At 39.2% G+C, this 23739-nt stretch overlaps 2 protein-coding genes across 2 annotated transcripts in view; one reads left to right on the top strand and one right to left on the bottom strand.

The window, feature by feature from the left end:
• The window catches only part of LOC146465386 (tolloid-like protein 2), a 28692-nt gene that overhangs the window by 2961 nt on the left and 1992 nt on the right, over nt 1-23739 (bottom strand). Inside the window, exons 2-12 of the mRNA XM_085128833.1 lie at nt 23292-23339; nt 22428-22826; nt 19991-20437; nt 16579-16995; nt 15601-15986; nt 13358-13416; nt 8777-8832; nt 4735-4779; nt 3310-3702; nt 1672-2112; nt 6-413 (exon numbers count right to left, since the gene is read on the bottom strand). Of these exons, the coding sequence (XP_084984959.1) occupies nt 6-413; nt 1672-2112; nt 3310-3702; nt 4735-4779; nt 8777-8832; nt 13358-13416; nt 15601-15986; nt 16579-16995; nt 19991-20437; nt 22428-22826; nt 23292-23339 (3099 nt within the window). The remainder of the gene's footprint in view (nt 1-5; nt 414-1671; nt 2113-3309; nt 3703-4734; nt 4780-8776; nt 8833-13357; nt 13417-15600; nt 15987-16578; nt 16996-19990; nt 20438-22427; nt 22827-23291; nt 23340-23739) is intronic.
• On the top strand, nt 7673-9580 carry LOC146465387 (uncharacterized). The gene has a single exon (XM_085128771.1). The coding sequence runs from the start codon at nt 7911-7913 to the stop codon at nt 9528-9530; it is 1620 nt and encodes a 539-aa protein (XP_084984897.1). The 5' UTR covers nt 7673-7910; the 3' UTR covers nt 9531-9580.

Below are 23739 nucleotides of genomic sequence, written 5' to 3'. Positions count from 1 at the left end.
CTTACTGCTTCTCTTCACAGCTCTGAAGTTGGCCTCCACACCCTCCCTCTGATTTGAACTCCCAAAATATGAACGGAAAACGGCCCTAAATATGACTATCATGTATCGTCCATTTGATACAACGCCTTTTGGGCTTGGATCATCATAAGCACAGTACTTTTCAAGTCTTTCACTAAAAGTGTTCTGCCCATCTAAAATCTCAACATTGTCTCCACAGGTGCCTCCATGCCAGTTCAAATCAAATTTGGTGAACGAGAGCCTTATATCATATCCTTCGGGCACACTGATGAGCCAGGTACAGCGCAAGCCTTCAGGATATTTTGGAGGGACTTTTAGAGTGCCACTAAAGCCAGTTAATCTCAGATCGTCATTGTTTCTGTTTCCCGGAGAACACAACCCACTAGAGTCGACATCTGTAAACAAAGTAAAAACTTCATGTCGACGAAATCGTATAACAGAAAACAAGAACTGTTGGTGTTGACATTTATTTCTACAAATAAAAGTGCAAACCTCGCGTTTTGATTGGTCTGGGGGAATCTGATTAGAATACTGATGCACGAGTGATGTCACTGAGTGTTGAGACCGGCGCACGTGATAATGACTAGAGTCCAGTATCTGGTCAACAAAGGTTTGCACACTATTTTGGTGACTAGTGAACAAAAAAAAAAATAGCAAACTTTTCGCAGGAAAGTAAAACGGTCCACTGAAAAACCCGACAACGGCTATTACCAATGACCTCAATAAGGTCAAAAAAACTACAACTTTGATATCATCTTAAAGGGCAGGAAATATGTTGCCGAAGGAAATCCAGCAATGGTGGTTAATTCATGACAAAAGGTAATGAAGCAACTGACATGCTGTAATATTTTGGGTTTGGAAATCCTTTTGGAATAAAGGTTATTGTAAATTACTTCCGATTATACTCTAATTGGAGGATCACAGTTGCATTTGCGGAGTTGTCTAAAAATTTTCTACCAAGTTTTTGACTCGGCTCAGTCAACGTGAAGCTGCCTTCGAAATGTCCTGGTAGTTTTAGGAAACAAATAGATTTAATTTTGTCATTCATGGCTCTGTACTCTGAAAACGCAGAGAGGACTTCAAAAAGTGTTAAGAATAGCAGTCATGCGACTATTCTGTACCTAGAAGAGTACTTCTTTGTTCTAATACCACGTCTTGATGTCATCTGCGCGTTATCAGAGTACAAACGTGTGGCAAAATGAAATCTATTCGTTCAGAATTATTTATCAACAGAAAGATCGTTTGTCAGAAGAATTAGAAAAAAACACAGCTTGTACAGAGGAAGGACGGAAGGATGGAAGGAAGGAAGGAAGGAAGGAAGGAAGGAAGGAAGGAAGGAAGGAAGGAAGGAAGGAAGGAAGGAAGGAAGGAAGGACGGAAGGACGGAAGGATGGAAGGAAGGAAGGAAGGAAGGAAGGAAGGAAGGAAGGAAGGAAGGAAGGAAGGAAGGAAGGAAGGAAGGTCAAAGAAGGATAGAAGGAAGAGAGAAGGAAGGAAGGAAGGAAGGAAGGAAGGAGGGAAGGAAGGAAGGAAGGAAGGAAGGTCAAAGAAGGATAGAAGGAAGAGAGAAGGAAGTTGGCCTTGTCACTTATTAATAATAAGTGCATTGTGATTTGTTTTATATAATTATGGAGAACACACAACTGTACTTACGTGTACTGGGTTGATTCACAGCCTCAAACTTTGCTTTGAAACCTTTGTCACCTTCCCTTCGGAACGAAGTACTAGAGCTCGAATGAAACTTCACAAACATGTACCTCCCAGTGGAATAGACCTTTGGCGGGAGGTCCGGCGCGTTCAAATCACAGTTGAAACGCCCGAGTTGCTTACCAGTTGATGATAAGGAGTCTCGTATCTCTACAAAGTCTTTCCAATCATCATGGCAATCAGATGTCACTGAATGCTTCCTTAGGGCGAAGTCTTCAAACGCCAGCATCACTCTCTTGCCTTCCGGAACAGTGATTGTCCAAGTGCAGATTGCACTTGCAGGGTATGGAACAGGGTAACCAGGGCTAAAAAATGTACCAGACGAACCACTTAGGCTTGACACAACACTATCTAAATGTGGTGGGCGGCATATACCTGAGGCTTCCTCTGTGCAGAGAATAAAAACAAAAAATAGATACCTGTTTTAGTGCCTAATAGTAATTATTGCATTAACAGATGAAATACAGTAGTTATCATTCATTCACCAGGCTTAAATTATAAACATACCATCACATATCTTTCACATACATATTTCACTCAAACAGACGTGTGCATTAATATTGACATTCAAATCCTACCAGCAACTGCATGTAACCAGCACAAAACGCAGGAAAATGTATGTGACTGGTTTGGGTTTGAGAGAGTCATCAGATTTATTTCCCATATATCACTCATCGACATTTAAATGCTATCAGTATACAGGATGTTCGTCATTTGAACATAGTTTAATGGCCCAGCCTAGCTTCCATGAGTCTCCTGTAGCTCAGTGGTAGAGCATCTCAGATAGTAATCAGAAGGTCATAGGTTCAGCTCCTTTTAGGAGAACTATGATTTCTTTCCGAGTATGCCTGTGTCACTGACTGAAAATATAAATCTATCGAAATAATTGTTTATGGTTTTCTATAGCTTTAATAAACTGCACTGGACTAAGAGTGTTAAACAGTTGAATATTTTTTGTCAAGTTGTATTTAATAATTGCAATGTAGTATTAATTTTATTATTATTATTATTATTATTATTATTATTATTAATCAGAAAAAAACTAACGTAGAGAGATTTTGACATCTGATGACATCCTGTCATCATTATCATTATTATTATTATTATTATTATTATGATTATTACAATTATTATTTGTAATTTGTTTATTAATTATATATTTACAGATCCCTTGGGGGAGAAAATAATCATCTGAAAAGGAATGACAAGTAAAAACATCCAGTCAATAATAAATATTATAAATATAAATAAAGTCATTGAAGAATAAACGGATCATAAAATACAGATGATGGCATTTTGTATCATTTGAACTGTAGTGTTTTTGATGTACAAACTCAGAGTAGATATTCCAGTGTAATTATTGTCACTGTTGAGTTTTTAATTACCAAATGAATGCAATGCCATATATAAATTAATTAATTTTGTAAAATGTGCCAGCAATCTTGAACATTTCTGTGGCCTCAAATTAACGTTCCACTCGTCGTCAGATAGCGAGGAACAACAAAAAAGGTGAAATAATGCCCTGACTCTAGAACCTGGAAAGATCCCTGTGTTTGATGTATCACATGTACTTCATTTCCCTACCTTTCTTAACAGCTGTATAATACAACTCAAACCCTTTGTAAGTTGTTGTTGAGTCACTGTGGAACTTGACATACAGGTACTTTCCCCGAGAGTAAATAACATCTGGGCGAACCGTGCCGCAGTATGCTCCCAGGAGGGTAGACTCTAGTGGTAATGTGCCATCATAAAATTTTAAATTGTCATATTTACAGGAGTAAAGACTATGGGGGTCTTCCAACTCAAAGTCCTGAAATGTCACTTTGATAATGTAGTCAGCGCCAGAGAAGGGGTTAGTTTGAATTCTCCACAAACAGTCCGTGTTACTGTCATAATCCTGAGGATAGTTGGGGCTTGACAAAACTAAGTTAACGTGGGTTTCTGCGGTACGGATGTCAGTACGATTGGAGTTGCAACCTGTCAAAAGATTAAACAATACTGAATAGCAACTTTGATAACATCTCAGTTTTATATGACTGTACTAATTGTGCTGCCAATATACATGTACCAGGTCAATGTTCTAGAAACTACATGTATTAATTTAATAAATGAATGATAATTACAGTTACATGTATAATTATGTCTACAACTTTCTTTTTGCAGCTGCATGCTGTTAAGATGCAATATTATTACATAACTTAACAGTATTAGTGTGTTGGTTGTTCATTTATCAATGTTTTCATCCGCAGTTCAAATACAAGAATTTCATGTTTCAATTCCACTTCTTGAAACTGTAGTCTGTGGTGAGAGCTGACACAATGTTTTTGAGTAATAAACTTACAGCATTATAAATTGGGGAGGGCCTGCTTCCCTCCATATCTGTGAGAGTCTATTAAAGCTATGAAAAATGACACTTGGAGGATATTAATGGTACGACTATGCATCCAAAGATGTAACTTTCCTTTGAGGTCAGCAACAAGAAGTGATGCTTTCAAAATTTGTTGCGATGGTAAAATCAAAGTTAATGATGAACGCATCAAATTGTTCAGAACTCAGCCAGCACAGTAAGAAGCACAAAATAATTTAAACAATTGGCACCATGAAAAATTTAAATAATTATGCTCACTCTGATTAATAACTATATTAAGTTTTTACACCATGTAAGATCTATTGAGTACATGTATTATGAGATGGAATTTTACTACAGCTATATAGTTGTCCTAATTAAAGGTTACTTTTGTCTTAACACTTGTAGCTAAATGTAAAATTGCATTTCTCTTGTAATTTTGTTTAAGAACATTGGAGGGTTTAACTTTTTTAATTTCCTTCCCTAATACCCCTCCCCCTTCCCCCTTCTCTATGTTCAGGATATAGTCAAGCATAATGATTGTATGAAAATTGCCAGCCCATGCTAAGAGGACGAACAAAATTCCTCTGCTAACACTGCTAACACACTGGTCTACACTAGAATTGAGAAAGTGGAGTACTGAGTAAACTTGGCAAACTTACCATTTTGAGCCAACACTGTTGCTGTCCAGATCACTACAAGAAGGCCTGGAATGAAAAATATGTCGTACAGAGATCAAAACCATTAAAAATATAAATATTATTTTAGTTCATGAACAGTAAGAAAAAGAACTCAAGACATAATTTGCTGACATATGCCTCACAGTACTACTAACAGTTATATTTTTCAGAATGATATGCATTTCACACTTATAATAACGTGTACAGTCATTGCACTGGATTTTTGACGTAATTATCAAAATTAAAAAAAAAAACATTTGAAAACAATATATGCACCGCTGCATTTATTCGATTAACCACCCTGGGCTGTATTTAATTTTGCCGGCCCATGAGGGTCAAGGCACGCTTATTCGAGGGTGGGACTGCTTATTATTTTCGCAACATTTTCAGCAAGCAAGGTCATTTTTAGGGAATAACAAAACAAGGGACAACAAGTTTATTTTGCTTCATGTTGGCTAACATGAACAAGCAATACACAATAAAAGTTCACTGACTACCGTACGACGCTTCTCTTCATGCTGGGCTAGTATAGAAATGTTGTTGTTGGGCTCTCAGGCTAGGGTGGGCTCTTATTACATTTTTGGGCTTTCAGGCCTGGGTGGGTGCTTATTTGAAGGTGGGTGCTCATTTACTTTTTGGGCATTCAAGCTAATTAGGCAGTTAATCGAATAAATATAATGGTATTGTCAAAATGTTAGGGGAACTTATAATTATATTGACAAAGCGTTTTTGTTTATATACACTGTAGGTTTTTGAAATTCAGTATAACATTTTCCACTGAACTCTGAGTGAGTTGTCAAAATAATTACTTCCTATATGTTGGTATATATGCAATTCTATTGTCTAGCAAAGTGCACATGAATAAGAGGCAAACATACAAAAACAATCATTTCACATGTGTTTGCAAACATGAAAAGGTACAGCATGCAATTATATTAATTTAACCCTGACTTGAGACAATTATTATGCACGTTCAGACAAATTACCTGACAGCATACTGCTCCGAAGCTGTGCCAATACTGTAAAAGCATTAGACTAAGTATCATTCAAGCTACAAGCCTAGGTAAAAACAATTGTGAGACAATGACAACATTCTCAAAAGTGTTAATTAAATCTTGATCAACTACATGCACTTTGCGTATGTAAGGGTGTTACATAAATTACAGCTTATGCATACTTTAACAATAATTATTTACCAACGCTCCCGGATTATCCAAAGTCTCCCAGTCACGGAATTAATCTCCCGTTCTCCCATCGTGGGTGACCAAATCTACCGGATAAAAGTGACCTGGTGTCTTATTTGTAAAACATCAACTAGCTATAAATCCAAGAAATATTCCCTGGTGAAAATCTTTCAAGGATCTTTAAGGATCCTTAAAGATCTGCATGAGGATCTTTATGAGGATCTTAATAAAGATCTTCAAGGATCTTTGAAAAGATCCTCAAGGATCCTTCATTTTCTTGCCAAGATCCTCAAGGATCTTTAAGGATCCTCTAAGGATCTTCAAAGATCCTCAAGGATCTTTAAGGATCCTCTAAGGATCTTCAAAGATCCATAAAGATCTTTCAAAGATCCTTAAGAATCTTTAAGGATCCTCCCAAGATCTTTCAAAGATCCTCAAGAATCTTTAAGGATCCTCCCAAGATCTTGCAAAGATCCTCAAGGATCTTTAAGGATCCTCCCAAGATCTTGCAAAGATCCTCAAGGATCTTCGAGCATCCTCCCAAGATCTTTCAAAGATCCTCAAGAATCTTTGAAGATCCTTAGAGGATCCTTAAAGATCCTTGAGGATCTTTGAAGATCCTTAGAGGATCCTTAAAGATCCTTGAGGATCTTGGCAAGAAAATGAAGGATCCTTGAGGATCTTTTCAAAGATCCTTGAAGATCTTTATTAAGATCCTCATGCAAATCCTCCCAAGATCTTGCAAAGATCCTCATTAAGTATCCTTCAATAATCTTATCAAGATTCTTAATAAGAAATAAGAATTTTACAAGAACCTTACAAGATGAGAGCCAAACTATAAAAAAAAGGCTAAAACACACACTAGGGAGTCGTGCAGGCCTGTCACTCTTGTACACTGACAGAACTTTCAGTGGCAACTGATGAGATTCATAGAGAATCGAAACTGCAGTCTTGCCTGAGAAACAACACTAAACACTTGTTAGAAGAAATCGCTGAAGCATCCTAGAGACTCCCATGACAGTTAATGACTGTCTTAGATTTGAATATCTGCCGGATGCGAGCTAACGCACAAAACAATGGAGATACATGTCAGCTCCAAGAACATAATACTCGTCTTTCAGTCACGAACTGAGCAACAGAGCTGAAAACAACTGCAAGATGCCAAAGCTCTCGAAAGCGAGAGACAACAGTAATCAACTTTGTAAAGACGTGGATCTGATAGAATATCATATACGTGATAAACGAACACCCTGCAATCACGAGTAACGAATTCCACGGATCCTATGTCTTCATAGATGACATATATTTAGCGCTGTCTCCTAAAGACACGGATCTATTAGACTCTCATATACGTGATAAACGAACAGCCTGCAATCTCACTGCAGATAAGCATGAAATCACGAGTCAGTTAAGAAATCCCTGGATCCTATGTCTTCATAAATAGCATTTATTTAGCGCTGTCTGATATCTTGCAGTTAATCCGAGCCGGTGAACCTAAACAAATGCCAAAGAGCTAGCATATCCAATGGCATATGAAGAACTTCTCCTAACGGCTCAGAATGATCATAAAAAAAATCTCCATTCAGTATATTTGAGTTTTTCCCTTCATGATCAAGATTAACATCTCATGAAGCAGAGATACGCTATAAAGGCTTTAAGACCAATCTTTTAGCGAACTGCAGGAGTCGTGCAGGCCCGTCAACACTGTTTCCTGAGTCTCATCCCACGGGGGCCAAACACAACATACCTCAAGCTACAAACGTAGCAAACAGAAAGCGCAAAGAACGCAAAAAAATCAAACACCAGAAACAATTTAAAATACAAACAGAGGCGAACAAAAAACACATCAAAAACCTCTCAAACAAAGAACTTCTAGATGACCAGATCAATTTACTGGCAAAAGGGCTCAAATTCATTCCTACACCCGTGACAAATCACACACAAATAAGGCGGCAACTCTTGCGTGACTTTAATATGTTTGCAAGACGAATGCGCCTACAATACATATTTCACGGGAAAAACAATAAACCACATCCTTTCCATGTAAAATCTACATGGGAACCACCTATACAACAATCAGTTGCCCTTGAGAGTTATTTGGAGAGGACTAAGAGCCAACTAGCAGAAATCGAATTAACAAAGCCTAAAAACAATCTGCCACCCGCCGAACGCGAGGCAATCAATGCCTTGAAGCGTGACACTACAATAAATTTAAAAAAGGCAGACAAAGGAACTACAACTGTAGTCATGAACATGCAAGATAAAATAAAAGAAGGCCAAATCCAACTGGATAAAGAAGAACATTACAAAAATCTTGCGTCACCCATGGTAGTTGACACACATCGCAAAGTAGAACAACTTATCAACGACCTCTACCATGGCAACCACATAGACGAAACGACTAAGAACTGGCTTTGTCAAACACCAAGTCCGCCTCGTATTCCAGAATTCTACACCCTTACCAAGATACACAAACCGACTCCGGTCGGTAGACCTATAATATCTGGGTGTGATGGCCCTACAGAGAAACTGTCATCATTTGTTGACAAATTACTTCAGCCTATAGCACAACAACAAAAATCCTACCTCAAAGACACCACTGACTTCGTCAATTTCATAGAAAAAACGAAAGTCCCAGTGGACGCTATACTTGTTTCAATGGACGTAACGAGCCTTTACACAAACATACCACAAAAGGAGGGAATACTGACCGTATGCAGAGCATACGAAAAATTCTACGACAACAAACCTCCTATCCCTATACGGCTACTTCAAAGAGCGCTCAGTTTAATTCTCCAAGAGAATTCATTCCAGTTCTATGGAAAACACTACCTACAAACCCATGGTACAGCCATGGGCACAAAAATGGCAGTCGCCTTTGCCAACATCTTCATGGCTAAGGTTGAAACGGAGATTTTAAACCAAAGCGCATTAAAACCGCTCATTTGGAAGCGATATATAGACGACATATTTTCCCTCTGGACTCTAAGCAGAGAGGAAATACTACAGTTCATTGAACAAGCAAACCAACACCACCCGACAATTAAATTCACGGCTGAAATTTCAGAAACAGAGACGACATTTCTGGATACAAACATTTATAAAGGTGAAAGATTCAGAAGCAATTCAGTTCTTGACGTGCGTACGCACTTCAAACCTACTGAAACATTTCAATATACGCACTTTTCTTCGTGCCACCCACCAGGGGTCAAAAAAGGCTTCATCAAAGGCGAAGCTCTGAGACTTCTCAGAACAAACTCTTCTAAAAAAATATTTGAAGAGCAAATTAAAAACCTTAAATCACGCCTAAGGGAAAGAGGTTATCCCGAGAACCTTGTTCAAAGGACCCTCTCAGAAGTGCAATTTGAAAACAGGAAACTGGCACTCCTTCAAAAACCAAAGGAGAACAAACGAATCTTGCCTTTCGTAACACAATACCACCCAGCAGTGCCAAACTTAAAACAGATCCTCTTAAAAGACTGGCACTTAATAGAGCAACAACCATTGCTCAAAGAAATCTACAAAGACCCGCCCCTCATATCTTACAAAAGAGGGCGGTCGATCAAAGATATACTCGTGAGAGCCAAACTATAAAAAAAAGGCTAAAACACACACTAGGGAGTCGTGCAGGCCTGTCACTCTTGTACACTCTTTCTAAAAAATGGTTGTCCACAGTTTGCTACTTGAAGCCATCATTTTTCTAGCTTAGCAGAGGCAAAATCCAGAGGAAATGTGTGCTGTATAGATTTGAATCCCGCCTGAAATCCCTGAAATCTAATATGAAACGGTCTTTCTCCGAGCCTGCAGTGGCATAACTGCTGACCAAAATGGTGCCCAGTCTTCGCAGTCTGAATGAAATCCAAGATGGCTGCCAGTGTTGCTGTGATTCCACGTTTTCTTGCTCATTTTAAAAGCTAACATTATGCATGGAAGTCAAAGGGATTATGATTCAAAGCATTTTTGCTCTTTTTGGCATTAAATGGAGTTGAGATTCATCAAAGAAGGTTTGTAAGTAATAGTGTTTTCACAAGTAAGTTTCAGTGGAGGACCGTGCATTTAGTTTTTTTTTATGCAAATACAATCTGTAAACTGCACACTGTAAGTCTTAACAGTCATATTTTTTAAGCCTTTGTTTAGAAACACCCATGTCTACATTGCGTTTATCAACTTAGAACACTGAAGGAAACAGTATTAAGATGTACAAGATGTCACAACAAACAACTAGTAAATTTTATTGTTAATAACAGTACAATTGCAAGTAAAGAGATAATCACAGTTAGTGTAAGAGTATTGCGGGCATGTTTATTTATTCTTAGATCCTGTCAAGATTCTTGTATGATATTATGAGATATCTTAATAAAGAATTGAACCAAACAAGAAGTTTTTGTCTTTGTTTTTCAAGATCTTCATAAGAACTGTTTTTTAAAACTGTCATTCTTAATTTATGCTAAGATCTTACCAAGATAATAATTGTAAGGTGGTAAGACCTTAATCAGAATGGTTGTAAGATCACGGTACAAATTTTGATTAAGATCTTATTAAAAAAAAACATTAAAAAATTTTCCTTTTTAATTTTCTTTTTCTAAAGTAATTATTTTCCTATGGATGCCTTGCATCTTTGTCATGTTAGTCCTGTGTTTAAGCACTACCAACATGATTAAATTAGCATGTGTTCCATGGGAAGGGTAACTGTAATAATTGATGAAATCAGGGCTGTCATTAAGGGCCCTATCCCATAACAGCTATTAGGCCTGAATTCCCTTGAAAGAACTTTGATGTTACGGTTGATCTTGATGGTTGAAGGATCATTTTAGTCAGAAATTGACAAGATTGTTACAGGTAAGAAGCTTAATGCCACATGCTAACAACTTAATGACAGCCCTGATCATTAGATTCAATATACGTGTACCATGTGTTGGTAACAGGTTAATCTTTCCAGACTGTGTGGAACTCAAGGTTAACTTTGAAACTCTTCACCAGCTCAATTATGAAATTGAATATGACTTCTTTTATCGTTTTCACTACATTTTTGTCTTCTTCATTAAGTTCACTTAGTTCTGTAGTTAATCTTCAAGTTATTAATATAATTTGATCAATCAGCTGACTGAAAGCTTGACTTGTAAAGTGCAATCATCTTAATGTATACCATCTTATTGACTTTTGTGTTCGGTTTTTGCAAGTTTTGTCTTTTGCACGGCAAAATTGAGCCCTTCACAATGTGTTACTAAGTTTCTTGGCTGAGACTTGCTACTGTTTCAAATCCTTACAGGGATCTATTTAAGGTTTTTTAAAGATCCATGTTAAATCTTTGAGGATTCTAGCAAAGATCTTTCTAAGATTCTTCAAAGATCCTCATTAAATCCTTGAGGATCCTGGCAAAGACCTTTGCAAGATCTTCACAAGGATCTTTTAAAGATTCTTCAAAGATCCTCATTAAATCCTCAAGGATCCTGGCAAAGATCTTTTCAAGATCTTTACAAGGATCTTTCTAAGGTTCTTCAAAGATCCTCATTAAATCCTCAAGGATCCTGGCAAAGATCTTTGCAAGATCTTTACAAGGATCTTTTAAGGATTCTTTAAAGATCTTCATTTAATCCTTGAGGATCTTCAAGGATCCTTGCAAAGATCTTTGCAGGAATCTTTACAAGGATCTTTGAAAGATCCTTGCAAGATCCTTATTGATTCCCTAAGGATCTTTGTTCAAGATCTTGCAGATACAGGATCTTTAAAGATCTTTGGAGGATCCTCAAAGATCCTGTAAGGATCCTTTGAGGATCTTTGTCTTTGAGGATCTTTCGCAGGTCTTTGAAGATCTTCAAAGATCCTTGAAGATCCTGTGAGGTTTTTCACCAGGGTTGTGTCGTGGCTGCATTTGCATGCCTGTTTCACCCAATCTGCCACCATTTTTGACGGCAACCAAAGAAAATACACTTTTGCTGTCATTGCCAAAATAATTTAAATTAAGGGACTGTCTGATTGGATCAAATTTGTTCAACCAATTAAAGCACAGGACAAAAATGCTCCAATTTCAAGCAAATTTTGTGCCAACTTGACTGAAAGACCTTTTATATAAAGAATGTTTTTTTTTTTAGGAGTAGGGATGAAGGTGTGGGTGGTTGGCAGGAGTTGATTTGGGGAGGGGCTGGGATGATTTTCTGAGAAGGGTGCGGTATTAGTGTGTCAAGTTTGTTTGGGGGAAAGAGGCACGTGTAGGCAATTTCGGGCAGGAGGTTGATGGTTCAAACTAAAAAATCAGTTCTCCAGAAATTATTGAGATTTTCAGAGGTTGGCATCTCTGAAGTTACACAAGTTAGCAGTACCACAGGGTTAACCAGTCCATCAAAAGACCTCAACTGAGAAGATAGAGAAACCTTCAGAATGGTATTTTGCACATGCAGTTTAAAAGACCATACGGATCCTAGCAACTTGGGCTAATGTGGAATCCAGAAAGAAAATTGGGAATTAAACCATTACATAATTATTTACTTAATTTTATGTGGATTTTTATGACAAGAACAATCCATCCCCTAGGTTATGAAGCAGGCTAGAGAGTTATACATGCAGCTAATAAGGCTTTTAATTGAGAGAAGCAAATATAGCAAACAACAGTTGCTATTCAGTTGCCCCATCCACAACACTTACGATTCACTTCCTGCCCCTCTTGGCTCACCCCCTCCCCACCTCCCATAAGGTGAGCGCACTGAAGTGGTTAGTTGTAATCAGGGCATGATTCAGGAATAAACATAATATTTACCTATGAATTAATAATCGATCATCAAGCAATTTAATACATGGATATTTCACGAACATTACTTCTTTCACGAGAAAATCAATTTCGTTTTGTACTTAAGCTTAGTAAGCTTTGCTACCATTTTTAAAAATAAGAGCTAAGTTAAGCTTACGAAATACTGTTAATTAAGCTTAAATCAACAAACAGCCCAGCCACTCAAATCAGCTATAAATTTAACAGCGCTGTACACTCGATCCTCTCTAATAGCAGGCTATATTCGACTCGTCCTTCGACTCCAAGAATTCTGGTTACGATTATCTGCCGATTAGTAGCTGGAGTACATGTTGTGTGATAGAAACCACCCTGAACAGGCCTTAAGTTTATAAGCTTCTTTTTTACTTACCGAGTGCCATATTTTTTAGTCAAGTGCAGCTGCAGGTCGAGCTTCAGTCTTTTTTTTTTTTTGTATTCGCCAAAAAACCCTTGCAATCCTTCTGCCGCAGTTGGAAAGGAATAATTTCTGCTTCCAAAGACTTATCTGATGAGCCCAAATCGACAACTTATCATTCGTGACAAACCGATGAAGCAGGAATCAAACAAAAATAGATTCTGCGCTCTTCTTAGCAGAGGAAGATTGGGGCGGGATGAGAGATGAATTCCACCCCTCCCCCCTTCCCTTTCCCCACTCTACCCTGCGACTATTACTTTGACTTTGGTTCCTGATTTTCCACGGAACCGCGGACCACGGAACTGTGGAAAAGGAAACCAAAACAACATTAGTCTCTTGTGCCAAACCAGTCGATTTTATTTTGCAACGAACCGCTACCAGGCCGACAGCAGAAAGTAATTAATTAGCAGCCTTTTGATGTGTATTTTAGTGATTTGTTAATTTATTTCTCCTTTTTCTGAGTGATAGGAGATCGATAGAAAACGAACATTTTATGACAGTGATCTGATCCAATCTTAATGAATTTATTTTCCAAGTGCCATTGTTATAGATTTAATGTTCTAGAAGTTAAAGGAGGAGGAGGAAGGGGAGGTGGTGGTGGAGGAGGAGGAGGAATTCACCACCGGAAAGCAAAGACGGAACCTTTTAAACTTTGTGAGTATTGAATACGCATCCGTTGTAGTGTGGACAGTCGAACGTTTTACACACGGGAAAAGACACCATGGACGGCAGCCGGCATTTCACAAACAAGAATTGCCGGGAATTGTTTCTGTGTCGGCAGGGAGCCATTTCATAATTTTTATATACATAACTTCGCGAACTTGCCATTTGGATTCTGTGGTAGTTCTTGAGATTGAGTTAAGATAGATGTTGTCGTTCAAACCTAGGCTCAATTTATATTTTCTTTGTTTGATACTCATTATCAAACATTATCATATACAGCGACCACTGAAAGGAAAACAAAAATTGAACCACTACATAGCCATTGGAGAGATTAATAATAATTATTAAAAACTGAATCATTGTATAATGCAATTCGAGGGATTTGATTGGCTTAGCGGCCATGGTATATGAGCCATTATACCATGGCGACCATTAAATTGTCTGCTGGTTGTTCTTGCACAGCGAAATCAGTAAGATTTAGCAATATTTCTTGATTGTTTTTAATAAAACAATTATTCCACTTGCGCTTGTTGGATATGAGATGATTATAGCCAACTCGGCGCTACGCGCCTCGTTGGCTATCTATCATCTCATATCCAACGCGCGCTCGTGGAATAATTGTTAAATACACCGTTGTGACTTCAGCGAATAAGCAAATATAGTATTTTACTTTTATACAAATCCTTATTTTAGTCAAAGTGACATCTTAGTATAAGTTGTGAGCTATCTAGTCATCCAACTTTTCTTAAGTGTGTTACAGATCTATGAAAGCCGTATAGGCCCTTATTGATCATAACAAGTTTGCCAACACTTGAAATATAGGGGGGAAGGTGGGGTGGCACCATTACAGTAGAGCGACATGTTGGTGGGGGGGGGGGGGGGGGAGGGGTCTGTTGCTAAAAAGGGGCTTCAACTGAAAGGGGATACAATAAGAAAAAATAAAATTCGTCATTGTCATTGAATTTTCCCTCTTGGCACGACAGCATCCTTTGAGGCGGTTAAGTGCGGAGGTAATAAATACCATCAGAATTTAAGCAACGGATGATTCGTCAAATTTAGGCTCACTTGTTTTCACTAATATAAAAGCGCGTATTAAAGCTAACTAAACGCTGCATTTGATGCTTGACTCGAATGCGTTCATTACTAAGTTAATAAAAATAAACAAAACATGCTGTTTCATGTACATTTTCTGAATCACTAAAAAAAAACTTGACATTTCGTGCGTCAGTACTTTTATCGCGATTTTTCTTTTTTTGAAAACCGTAAATGACTTTCTAAATGCCCGGGGCTTTTATTACCTTATTTGTGTTATTTTTTTTTATTTGCATATATAACATATGCGGCGTCTATTACAAAGGGGCATTTATTAAGTTTGATTGCACTTACAACAAAGTGTGCTAAGTACGTAGCAAAAGACAAGAAAGTAATCCAAGTGAGCCGATGACCGGTTACAATGAATCGTCTAGAAAGGATGTTTTCAATTTCCCGGGCACTTCCCCATTACATGCCTATGGGCTCTCAAGACTACTGGAAGTTTTTGAGTAGATCCTACATGACCGCTGGTTTAGAAGTTGCCTTTTTGGGGTGATACAATTTTTCGAAGGGGCCTCTTTATAAGAGAGGCGTTTATCACAAAATACCTATTAAACGAGCGAAGGAGGGCTCTTAATAGATACTTGGTGCAGTTTGCTAGAGGAGCCAGGGCGGCTATCGGATCATTTACGGTGTAGTTTAAATTACCATGCAACTTGTTATTGTAATAATATCGTCCATGTAGAGCCGCTGATGAAACTTCTGACACCAAAGTCATTTCATTGATCCGCTGATGGTGCCGAGGGCTGGGCTGGAGCATTGCTTTCCGACCATTCATACGATGGAGGTGGGTACTGTGGAGCTTCTTCCATTCCAGAGTAAGGTGGTGGTGGCTCGTCAGGGAAAGGGTATGGTGGGAGATTTGGTTCTGTTGGGAATGAAGCATGACCCACTTCAAGGGCTGGAAAGGGATTGTCTGCTAGTGCCTCTGGGGGAGGTGAAGAAGTTTGTGTTGTGTCGGAAGCTGACGTGGTGTTTGTCGTCATTGGAATTCTGGAGACACGGCGAGTTCCCCCGTTTAAAGCCCGTTTTCGCCTAGAGTGGTACACGACGCTCAGGCCAAAAATTATTAAAAATGCCATGCCAACAGCAACACCGATTGTTATCGCCAAACCATCTGAAAAAGGAAATGAAAAAAGACATACAAGTGAGTTCCTGGTCAACTGTAAAGGTAAACAACCTTTTCGCTTCGTTTCACTCGGTAGAAACAAGAGCCGGAAAATTCTGCTTTCTGAGGTTAAGTTCTAGACTTCTGCGCCTGAAAATTGAAGATACAGCTTTCCTGCTGCGACATCTGCTGGGTTTTTTTTAGGAGTTAGTCTAGTCTAGTCTACTTCAGTCCACTAGTTCCCTAGTTCCCATGAAAACTCTCACCTGGTCAGATGACCACACGAGACAAATATTGCTGGACTAGCTTGTTCGGCCCAGTTGGAAAAATATTCGCCACCTTAAAGAACGAGACAAATACTCTCCAAATGCAGTCCGAACGAGCTAGCTCATTAAAGTTTTGATATTATTACTGCTCTTTTACAACCGCCAAGGCGGAACCAATCAGAATGCTATTTTTCGTCTCGACAAGTTTAGCCATATAATAAAACTAAAAGCATACGTTCCGACAAGTCAAAAGAGCCGTAATATACAAGTCATTAAACACTAAATCACGTTGTCAGTTACGATTAAACTGCCCTTAATTTGTGGGAAGTACTTACGTCCTTTTTCTTTGGTGACAGCTTTAAACCTGGCCACAAATCCCTCACGTTCATTTGGCCACTCAAAATACCGACTCTTGAATTCGGCCCTAAACATCACCTTCATGTAACGGCCACTAGAGAGAACGTCTCTTGGTTTTGGACCCTGATAAGCGCAATATTTTTCAAGAGTTTTACTAGAAGTGTCTTGCCCATCCAAAACCTCAACATAGTCTCCACAGGTGCCTGCATGCCAATTTAGATCAAATTTGGTGAAAGAGAGCTTAATCGTCTTTCCCTCTGGGACACTGATGAGCCAGGTGCAGATTAAGCCAGCTGGGTATTTTGGAGGGGCTTTTAGAGTTCCACTAGAACCAATCAATCTAAGATTGTCATTGTTTCTGTTTCCTGAAAAACAGAGCTCCTTGGAGTCGACATCTGTAGACATAATAAAACCTTTATGTTAGTGAAATCATATGAAAGAAATCCATTTACTTATTTGGTCATTACTTTTACAGACGGGCAGAGGCATAAAGGGTTTATTGCCCATGGATTCAGCTATATGCAGTAAGCTATTTTGGGACACAAAGCAAAAACAAAAACAAGAAAAAGAAAAGAAAAGTAAAAATATTTAAGTTCATGGACGGTACTGCTTGCCTTTTCCTCGCATTCAAGTGGACGATTGTGCTGCCGGACCGGAATCGAGTTTTAGCAATCGAAATATTAAGGGCGGTAACGATTGATAGCGTTAAACGGACACCTAAAATGGCATCACGCGGAACTCTAGCTTATTTTGGACGCGATGATACGAGCACCAAAGCAACCTAAGGTATACTCGATTCTCTGATAGCTCACTTCACGATATGCTTCACTTGATGCGTCAACGAGTTTTTGCACTGAAATCGACTTCTCTGGCTTTGATCCGTGAAGGTATCTTGGGACACCGGCGTCTTGAAAGCTCTCAAACTGAGAGAACCAATCCTTTGATCTATGAGAAATTTCACGCTTGATGGGCTCATTCCAGTTGATACCCTTTGGTCTCGTGTCAGCTCTCAAACAGACTCACGAGACTTGAAGGATCGAACACCCCTTTGCTCATAATAATCCGCTTGGTTATTTCGTCCTCTTCTGTCGGTTTTTTGACTACAAAGGTCCGGACGTCCCGCTGGTAAGCGGGTAAACTCTCTGTAAGATCGATCTCAAAGGCTCGACGCTCCTTAGGAATGACTGTAAGTGTTTAACCCTTCGATCTAGGGCTCAGTACGGTAATATCATCAGTCCTTGCGCTTGCTTACTTAGGCTAAGTTGAGAACATGTTAACAGCTCTAGCATCAAAAGCTTAAAACTCATAAGGAAAGGATTCTCATTGACCGTAAATATTGCATTTCTTAACAGTAAGCAGTACATCTGATGAGTTACTCAGCAATTTTCTGGCTTTCGTTTCAGCTTTCGCCCACATGGCCTGAAGCTCTTCAGTGGACCAGTTGAAATGCAGTTTGATTGTCTCTCACAAAAGTCATCCATATAACTAGATTTGTTCACTATGTAAGCTGTTAGGGGAAATTATTTCTGACTGTTTTTGCGTTCTTCTGGGAGACATCGTGCGCGCGAAACGGGGCAGAAGCGTCACCGAACACCACTCATTCCAATTCCTTCACATCAGGCTTTCGACCCCAGGGGGGGGGGGGGGGTACTCCCGCGAATTTTGGATAGGGGATGCCGCGAAGTTTCTTGAAACCTAACCCTATTTAAGGACTGCGAAGGCGTAAACTGATACCCTTTTTAAGGTCCAAACCCGGAAAATGACACCCTATTAGGCGGGCGTTTTCACACTCCATTATTAGATAATACAATTTAGCCACCCTATCAGAGGACCACACCAGGAATACCGTAACAAAAGGGTAAAAAAAGATACCCTATGTAAGGACCGAAAACCTCAAAACCATACCGCTATTCCGCGGCACGTACCTATATAGCCCATATATAGGAGTACCCCACCCCCCCCCCCCCCCCCGGGCTTTCGCCCAACTTCCATATTCCTTCAAAGAAATCTGAACTTCGGACGGTCTTCTGGAGGGATGGGAATCTGTAAGTACATCTCATTTACGTTACAAGCAACAGCAACAGAGAAACTGACGGAATCAAAGAAGAATGTCAAACAAGATGTTTGGGAGTTTAGGCCCTGAATAAAGTTCACCCGAGTCTTCCTCGAAAAATCTAGCACCTTAAGGGTTACCCTATACCTTTAGAGGTGTTTCGCGTCCAAGCAATGTAGCGGCGATGTAGCGCGTCCAGTTTAAACTGTAGATACCTCAACCCATATATCAAATTAAAGCTTGTAGAGATGGCTATCAAACTATATCAAGAATTTTGAAATAAAATGAATTGCCGAGTGTTTAGTACTGTTTTCTCAAATCAATTTTTTACTTGGAAGAGACACTTTAAAGAGCTAAAACTCAAAGGGAATTTGTTCGTTTGCCTTCAAATTTGGACAGTAGCTAGTTTAACGTATAAACAACAAGAACATGTCTGCAAATTTTTTCTTTCGAAATATTTTTTCTCCGAGAGCGATTTTTCCACGATCACTCCACATTTTTTTATCCTATTTCGAAAATGTTCTTTAACTTTTCACTGCAATTGAATATGCAGACACGGTTTTTTTAGCGCTTTGGGTCCGGAAACTGAAGAGCAAATTAAATTAGCAAAAACTAAAATTCGCATTGACTTGTAGCTTTCAAAAGGTGATTCGGACGCTCACATTTAGAGGTCGTAAAATATTCGACAATTTACTTTATTTCAAAATTCTTGGTATAATTTAATAACCAGCTCTATAAGCTTTAATTTGATATAAGGGCTCAGGTATCTACAGTTTAAAACGGACGCGCTACATCGCTTGAACGCGAGACACCTTTAAAGGTATAGGGTAACCTTAAGCAAATCTCACTGCGCATCACATAATTCCCACGAAGCAGAGCGATCAAAATTACAGATCAACATATATAATGGCATCTGATTGTATCTCAGTTAACATCGAAGTTCTAATTGCTCCTATTGAACCACCGATTTTGAACGAACTCTTAAAATTTAAATAAAAATGTCCTCTGATCAATGGTTGAAGCATCTCTCAGGAGGATTCGGTTAAACGGTGTGTAGTTTTGGCGGCTACTGTCGTTTTGTCTGTGTCTGAGGGAGAGAAAGGAAAAAAATAGAAAGAGAATGAGAGAAGAGAGGAAGGAAGAAAAAAAGCTGAAAGAAGGAAGAAGGGAGGGAGGGATAGACGGATGGACGGAGGGATGTGTGGATGGAAGAAACATTTTGGCAGTTTGACGTTTTCTTTTTTGTTGGCACGCACGTGTTTCTAAACAATGTTATGCATCGTTATGTATTCGTTGCCACAACCATCTATTTTAAGAAGAATTTGATGATGACATACCAAGCTTATGATTGCTAATTGGTGGATCCACGGCCTCAAACTTTGCTTTAAAACCTTTGTCTTCTTTCCTTCTAACAGAACTACCAACGCTGGAATGAAACTTCACAAGCATGTGTCTTCCTGTGGAATAGACATCTGGCGAGGGGTCTGGCGTGTTCAAATCACAGTTGTAACGTCCGAGTTCCTTACCAGTTGATGATAAGGAATCTCGTATCTCCACAAAGTCTTTCCCGTCATGACGACAATCAGACGAACGGCTTGCGAGGGCGAAGTGTTCAAATGTCAGCTTTACCACTTTGCCTTTGGGAACGGTGATTTCCCAGACACAGGTTGCTCCTTTAGGGTATGGAACAGGATAATCAGGGCTAAAAAATGTTCCAGAGGATCCATTGAGTCTTGACACTTGACTTCCTAAATATGGTGAGCGGCATATACCAGAGGCTTCCTCTGTACAGAGAATAAAGATAAATTGCACGTCACACGGGATAATTAACAATTATTCCACGAGCGCGCGTGGGATATGAGATGATAGATAGCCAACGAGGCGCGTAGCGTCGAGTTGGCTATAATCATCTCATATCCAACAAGCGCAAGTGGAATAATTGTTTTATTAAAAACAATCAAGAAATATTGCTAGATCTTACTGATTTCGCTATGCAAGAACAACCAGCAGACAATTTAATGGTCGCCATTTCTCGGCCATGGTATAATGGCTCATATACCATGGCCACTAAGCCAATCAAACCCCTCGAATTGCATTATACAATGATTCAGTTTTTAATAATCGTGGATATCCACTCTAGTATAATAATATGATACTGCTAAATAATGAACTGCAGCAGGAGCTTATGGTCATAAGCTCCTGACTGCAGCTGAGCAATTTTTCGAGTCGTAATTATTTATTGATTTATTATTTATTTACCTAACTATTTAAAGCTCTTCGGGGAGAAAGACAATTTTTATCGACAAAGAAAACCCAATGAGAGCGGATCCACTCTCCGATGAAGATAACGCCGGCAACGATTTACAGCCATGAAGTGTTAGGACTTGACTCCTACAGGGACCGTGGAGGGGGTGGAGCTAGCCCTTCTCCCCCCCCCCCCCCCCGTCCACAGGAACAAGTTACCTTACATATTATTTAGTGTATTAAGGTTTCTCCGACAAACGTGACAATTTCAGACAGTTTGTCGTTAGTTTTGCTGCTGAACGGACGACTAGATTTCCGCAACTGTGAAATCACGGAATTTCAGTCAGAGTTGTTCCTATTTTCATTAGTTCTTGGATCGGTGATTCCCGAAGAGAAAGTTTCATCACTGAATAAGTTCGAGGAAGTTTTTTACACAAAGGCATTTATTTTTAAAACCTATACTTATCGCCGTTACGCGTAAATATTTGAAACGGAGAATTACGTACAGTCCCGCTGCCATAACGAACAAAAAAGCACATATGATTTACGGAAACAAGAACAACGAAACTGAGTCAAACTGCTGGCTTTCACAAGAAAACAAGTCGAAAATTTCTGCCTCATCAGCCTGTTGTGTTGGTCAAATGTACGTGGCAGACTGAATGATTGACTCCTTAATTTCTTCAAATTAAGAAAAGGAAACATATTTTGGTTGATACAATTGAAAATTTACATCAGCGTTGACAGTTTTTGATGTATTTCTAGGCATTTCACCAGAATTAAGTTTAAAATTTTTCTGGGGTCGTCTCACGCTAACACCATCGCTTTAGCCCTTCCTCCCCCCCCCCCCCCCCTCCCCCGCCCCTCATCTTCCACACATACGATAAAACCCGCTGGCGGGCCCTGTCCTAGAGCTCTGTCTAACGCTCTTTTGATCATATACTGTACTTACTTCGGGATGAGGACCGATAAAGACAAAGGCATCTCTGTGGGGGTAATTTGCAGTTGAAGACCGATCCGGACGGCGTTGGTAAGGAAAGGCAACCGAAAACGCGCGCTGATAAAACCCATCATATCCCAATTTGTGAGGAACAACTCAAATGCACGAGATCAAGAACAACACAGATCGATGTCCTATTTTAATTGGCCTACAAATATCACCGCCTAGCAGACATACATAATGACCGATGAATCTCCCTTCTATCTCGCTGTTAATATTGAAAGCCCCAAAAAAAGGCCAAAAGTGTTAAAATGCTATCCGCTTGGAGTCAATTCTCGTAGAAGCTTCGTCAAGAACATGGCATAACAGTCAGGACAGGAAACGGACAAAAACCTTGTGAATCACAACACCAGAAAGCGTTAGATTCTGAAGCTAGTGGATAACGATATACCGCCAAACAAAATCACTCAAATATCTAGACACAAATATATTTCTCTTATAGTTAACCACTGGATTATGCTAGATCGATGTCTTTAAAAGATTCAATAGTAACAGTATGGCACTGAAATACAGACGTTTTAAAAGTGCTCTACCTTTTTTAACTGCTGTATAACGAAGGCTAAACCCTCTGTAAGTATTTCGCGAGTTACTGTGGAACTTGACTACCAGATGCTTTCCCCGAGAGTAAATAACATCAGGGCGAACTGTGCCGCAGTATGATCCAAGGAAGCTAGACTGTTGTGGTAATTGGCCATCATAAAACTTTAAACTGTCGTATACACAGGAGTCAGGATTGTCACCTTCCAACTCAAAGTCCTCAAATGTCACTTTGACAATGTCATCAGAATCAATCCAAGGCGGATTAAGGGTGTGAATATGCCACGAGCATTCTGTATTCACGTCATAGGGTTGCGGATAGTTGGGGCTTCTTAAAAGAGAGCTGCGATGGAGTCTTGCAGGGTATAGCCATTTGTAATTATTGTAGTTACATCCTGTAAAGGTCAATAACAACAACAGCTAATAAACTGTAACAGCTTACTGGGTGACAATGCACACCTATGGACACAGGAGTCTAGTGGCTGTCGTCCGTAAAGTGGGCATAGTTTTAGGGTATTATAAATTGGCCTTCCCGCCGTGCTTTTAAGGAACTAAAGAACGCGAATAGAACCAATTCTTCTCCCTAGAGTACCGTAACAGGAACTGTAATGGGGCAACAAAAGCCACGAAGCGAACAAGGTCTGTTGTCTACTAGTACATCCTTAACTCCATGCAGCTGCTGTCAGTTTTTCAGTGACAGTGTTTTAGTCATCGATGATCAACACATGCAGAAGCAGGCAAATACTCCCAGTCCAAAACCATGCATGTATATATGTGTCAACCCTTAGGGTCCAAAGGATTTGCAAATCCCTTTTCTTAACACAAGACACTTAAAAAGATGAATAATTATTTATACTTACGATTAAATTGAGCCAACACAGTTACTATCCAGATGACTGCAAGAAAACCTGGAAGGAGTAATATTGTTCAAAATGGGTAAGTAAATAAGACAAGTAAATAAGACAATTAACCCTTTCACTCCCATGATCTGAATGTTAATGCTCCTAACTGACTACCACACATTTCTTTTAAAGTTGGTTCACAGAATTTGGTGTCACATCAAACGATGTCACCTAGTCGATGATTTCCTTTATTCTCGTAACCTGTCTAGTTGACGATGTGTTGATAACGTAAGGAGGAGTTACATATTGATCACTTCTGGGAGTCAAAGGTTTAAGACTTCATGTTTAATAACATTTTTTCGTCAAATCTCTTGTAACTGACTAATCCTGACCCGGAATTTTTCTTCGTTTCACCGATTGTTCTGTATTCCTTGTTTTTATACAAAGAATGACTAAAGTTTAATTT

The sequence above is a fragment of the Pavona decussata genome, unplaced genomic scaffold (genome assembly GCF_977016875.1).
Source record: "Pavona decussata unplaced genomic scaffold, jaPavDecu1.1 SCAFFOLD_156, whole genome shotgun sequence".
NCBI classification, from domain to species: Eukaryota; Metazoa; Cnidaria; class Anthozoa; order Scleractinia; family Agariciidae; genus Pavona; species Pavona decussata.
This window is presented reverse-complemented; position numbering and strand designations above follow the sequence as displayed.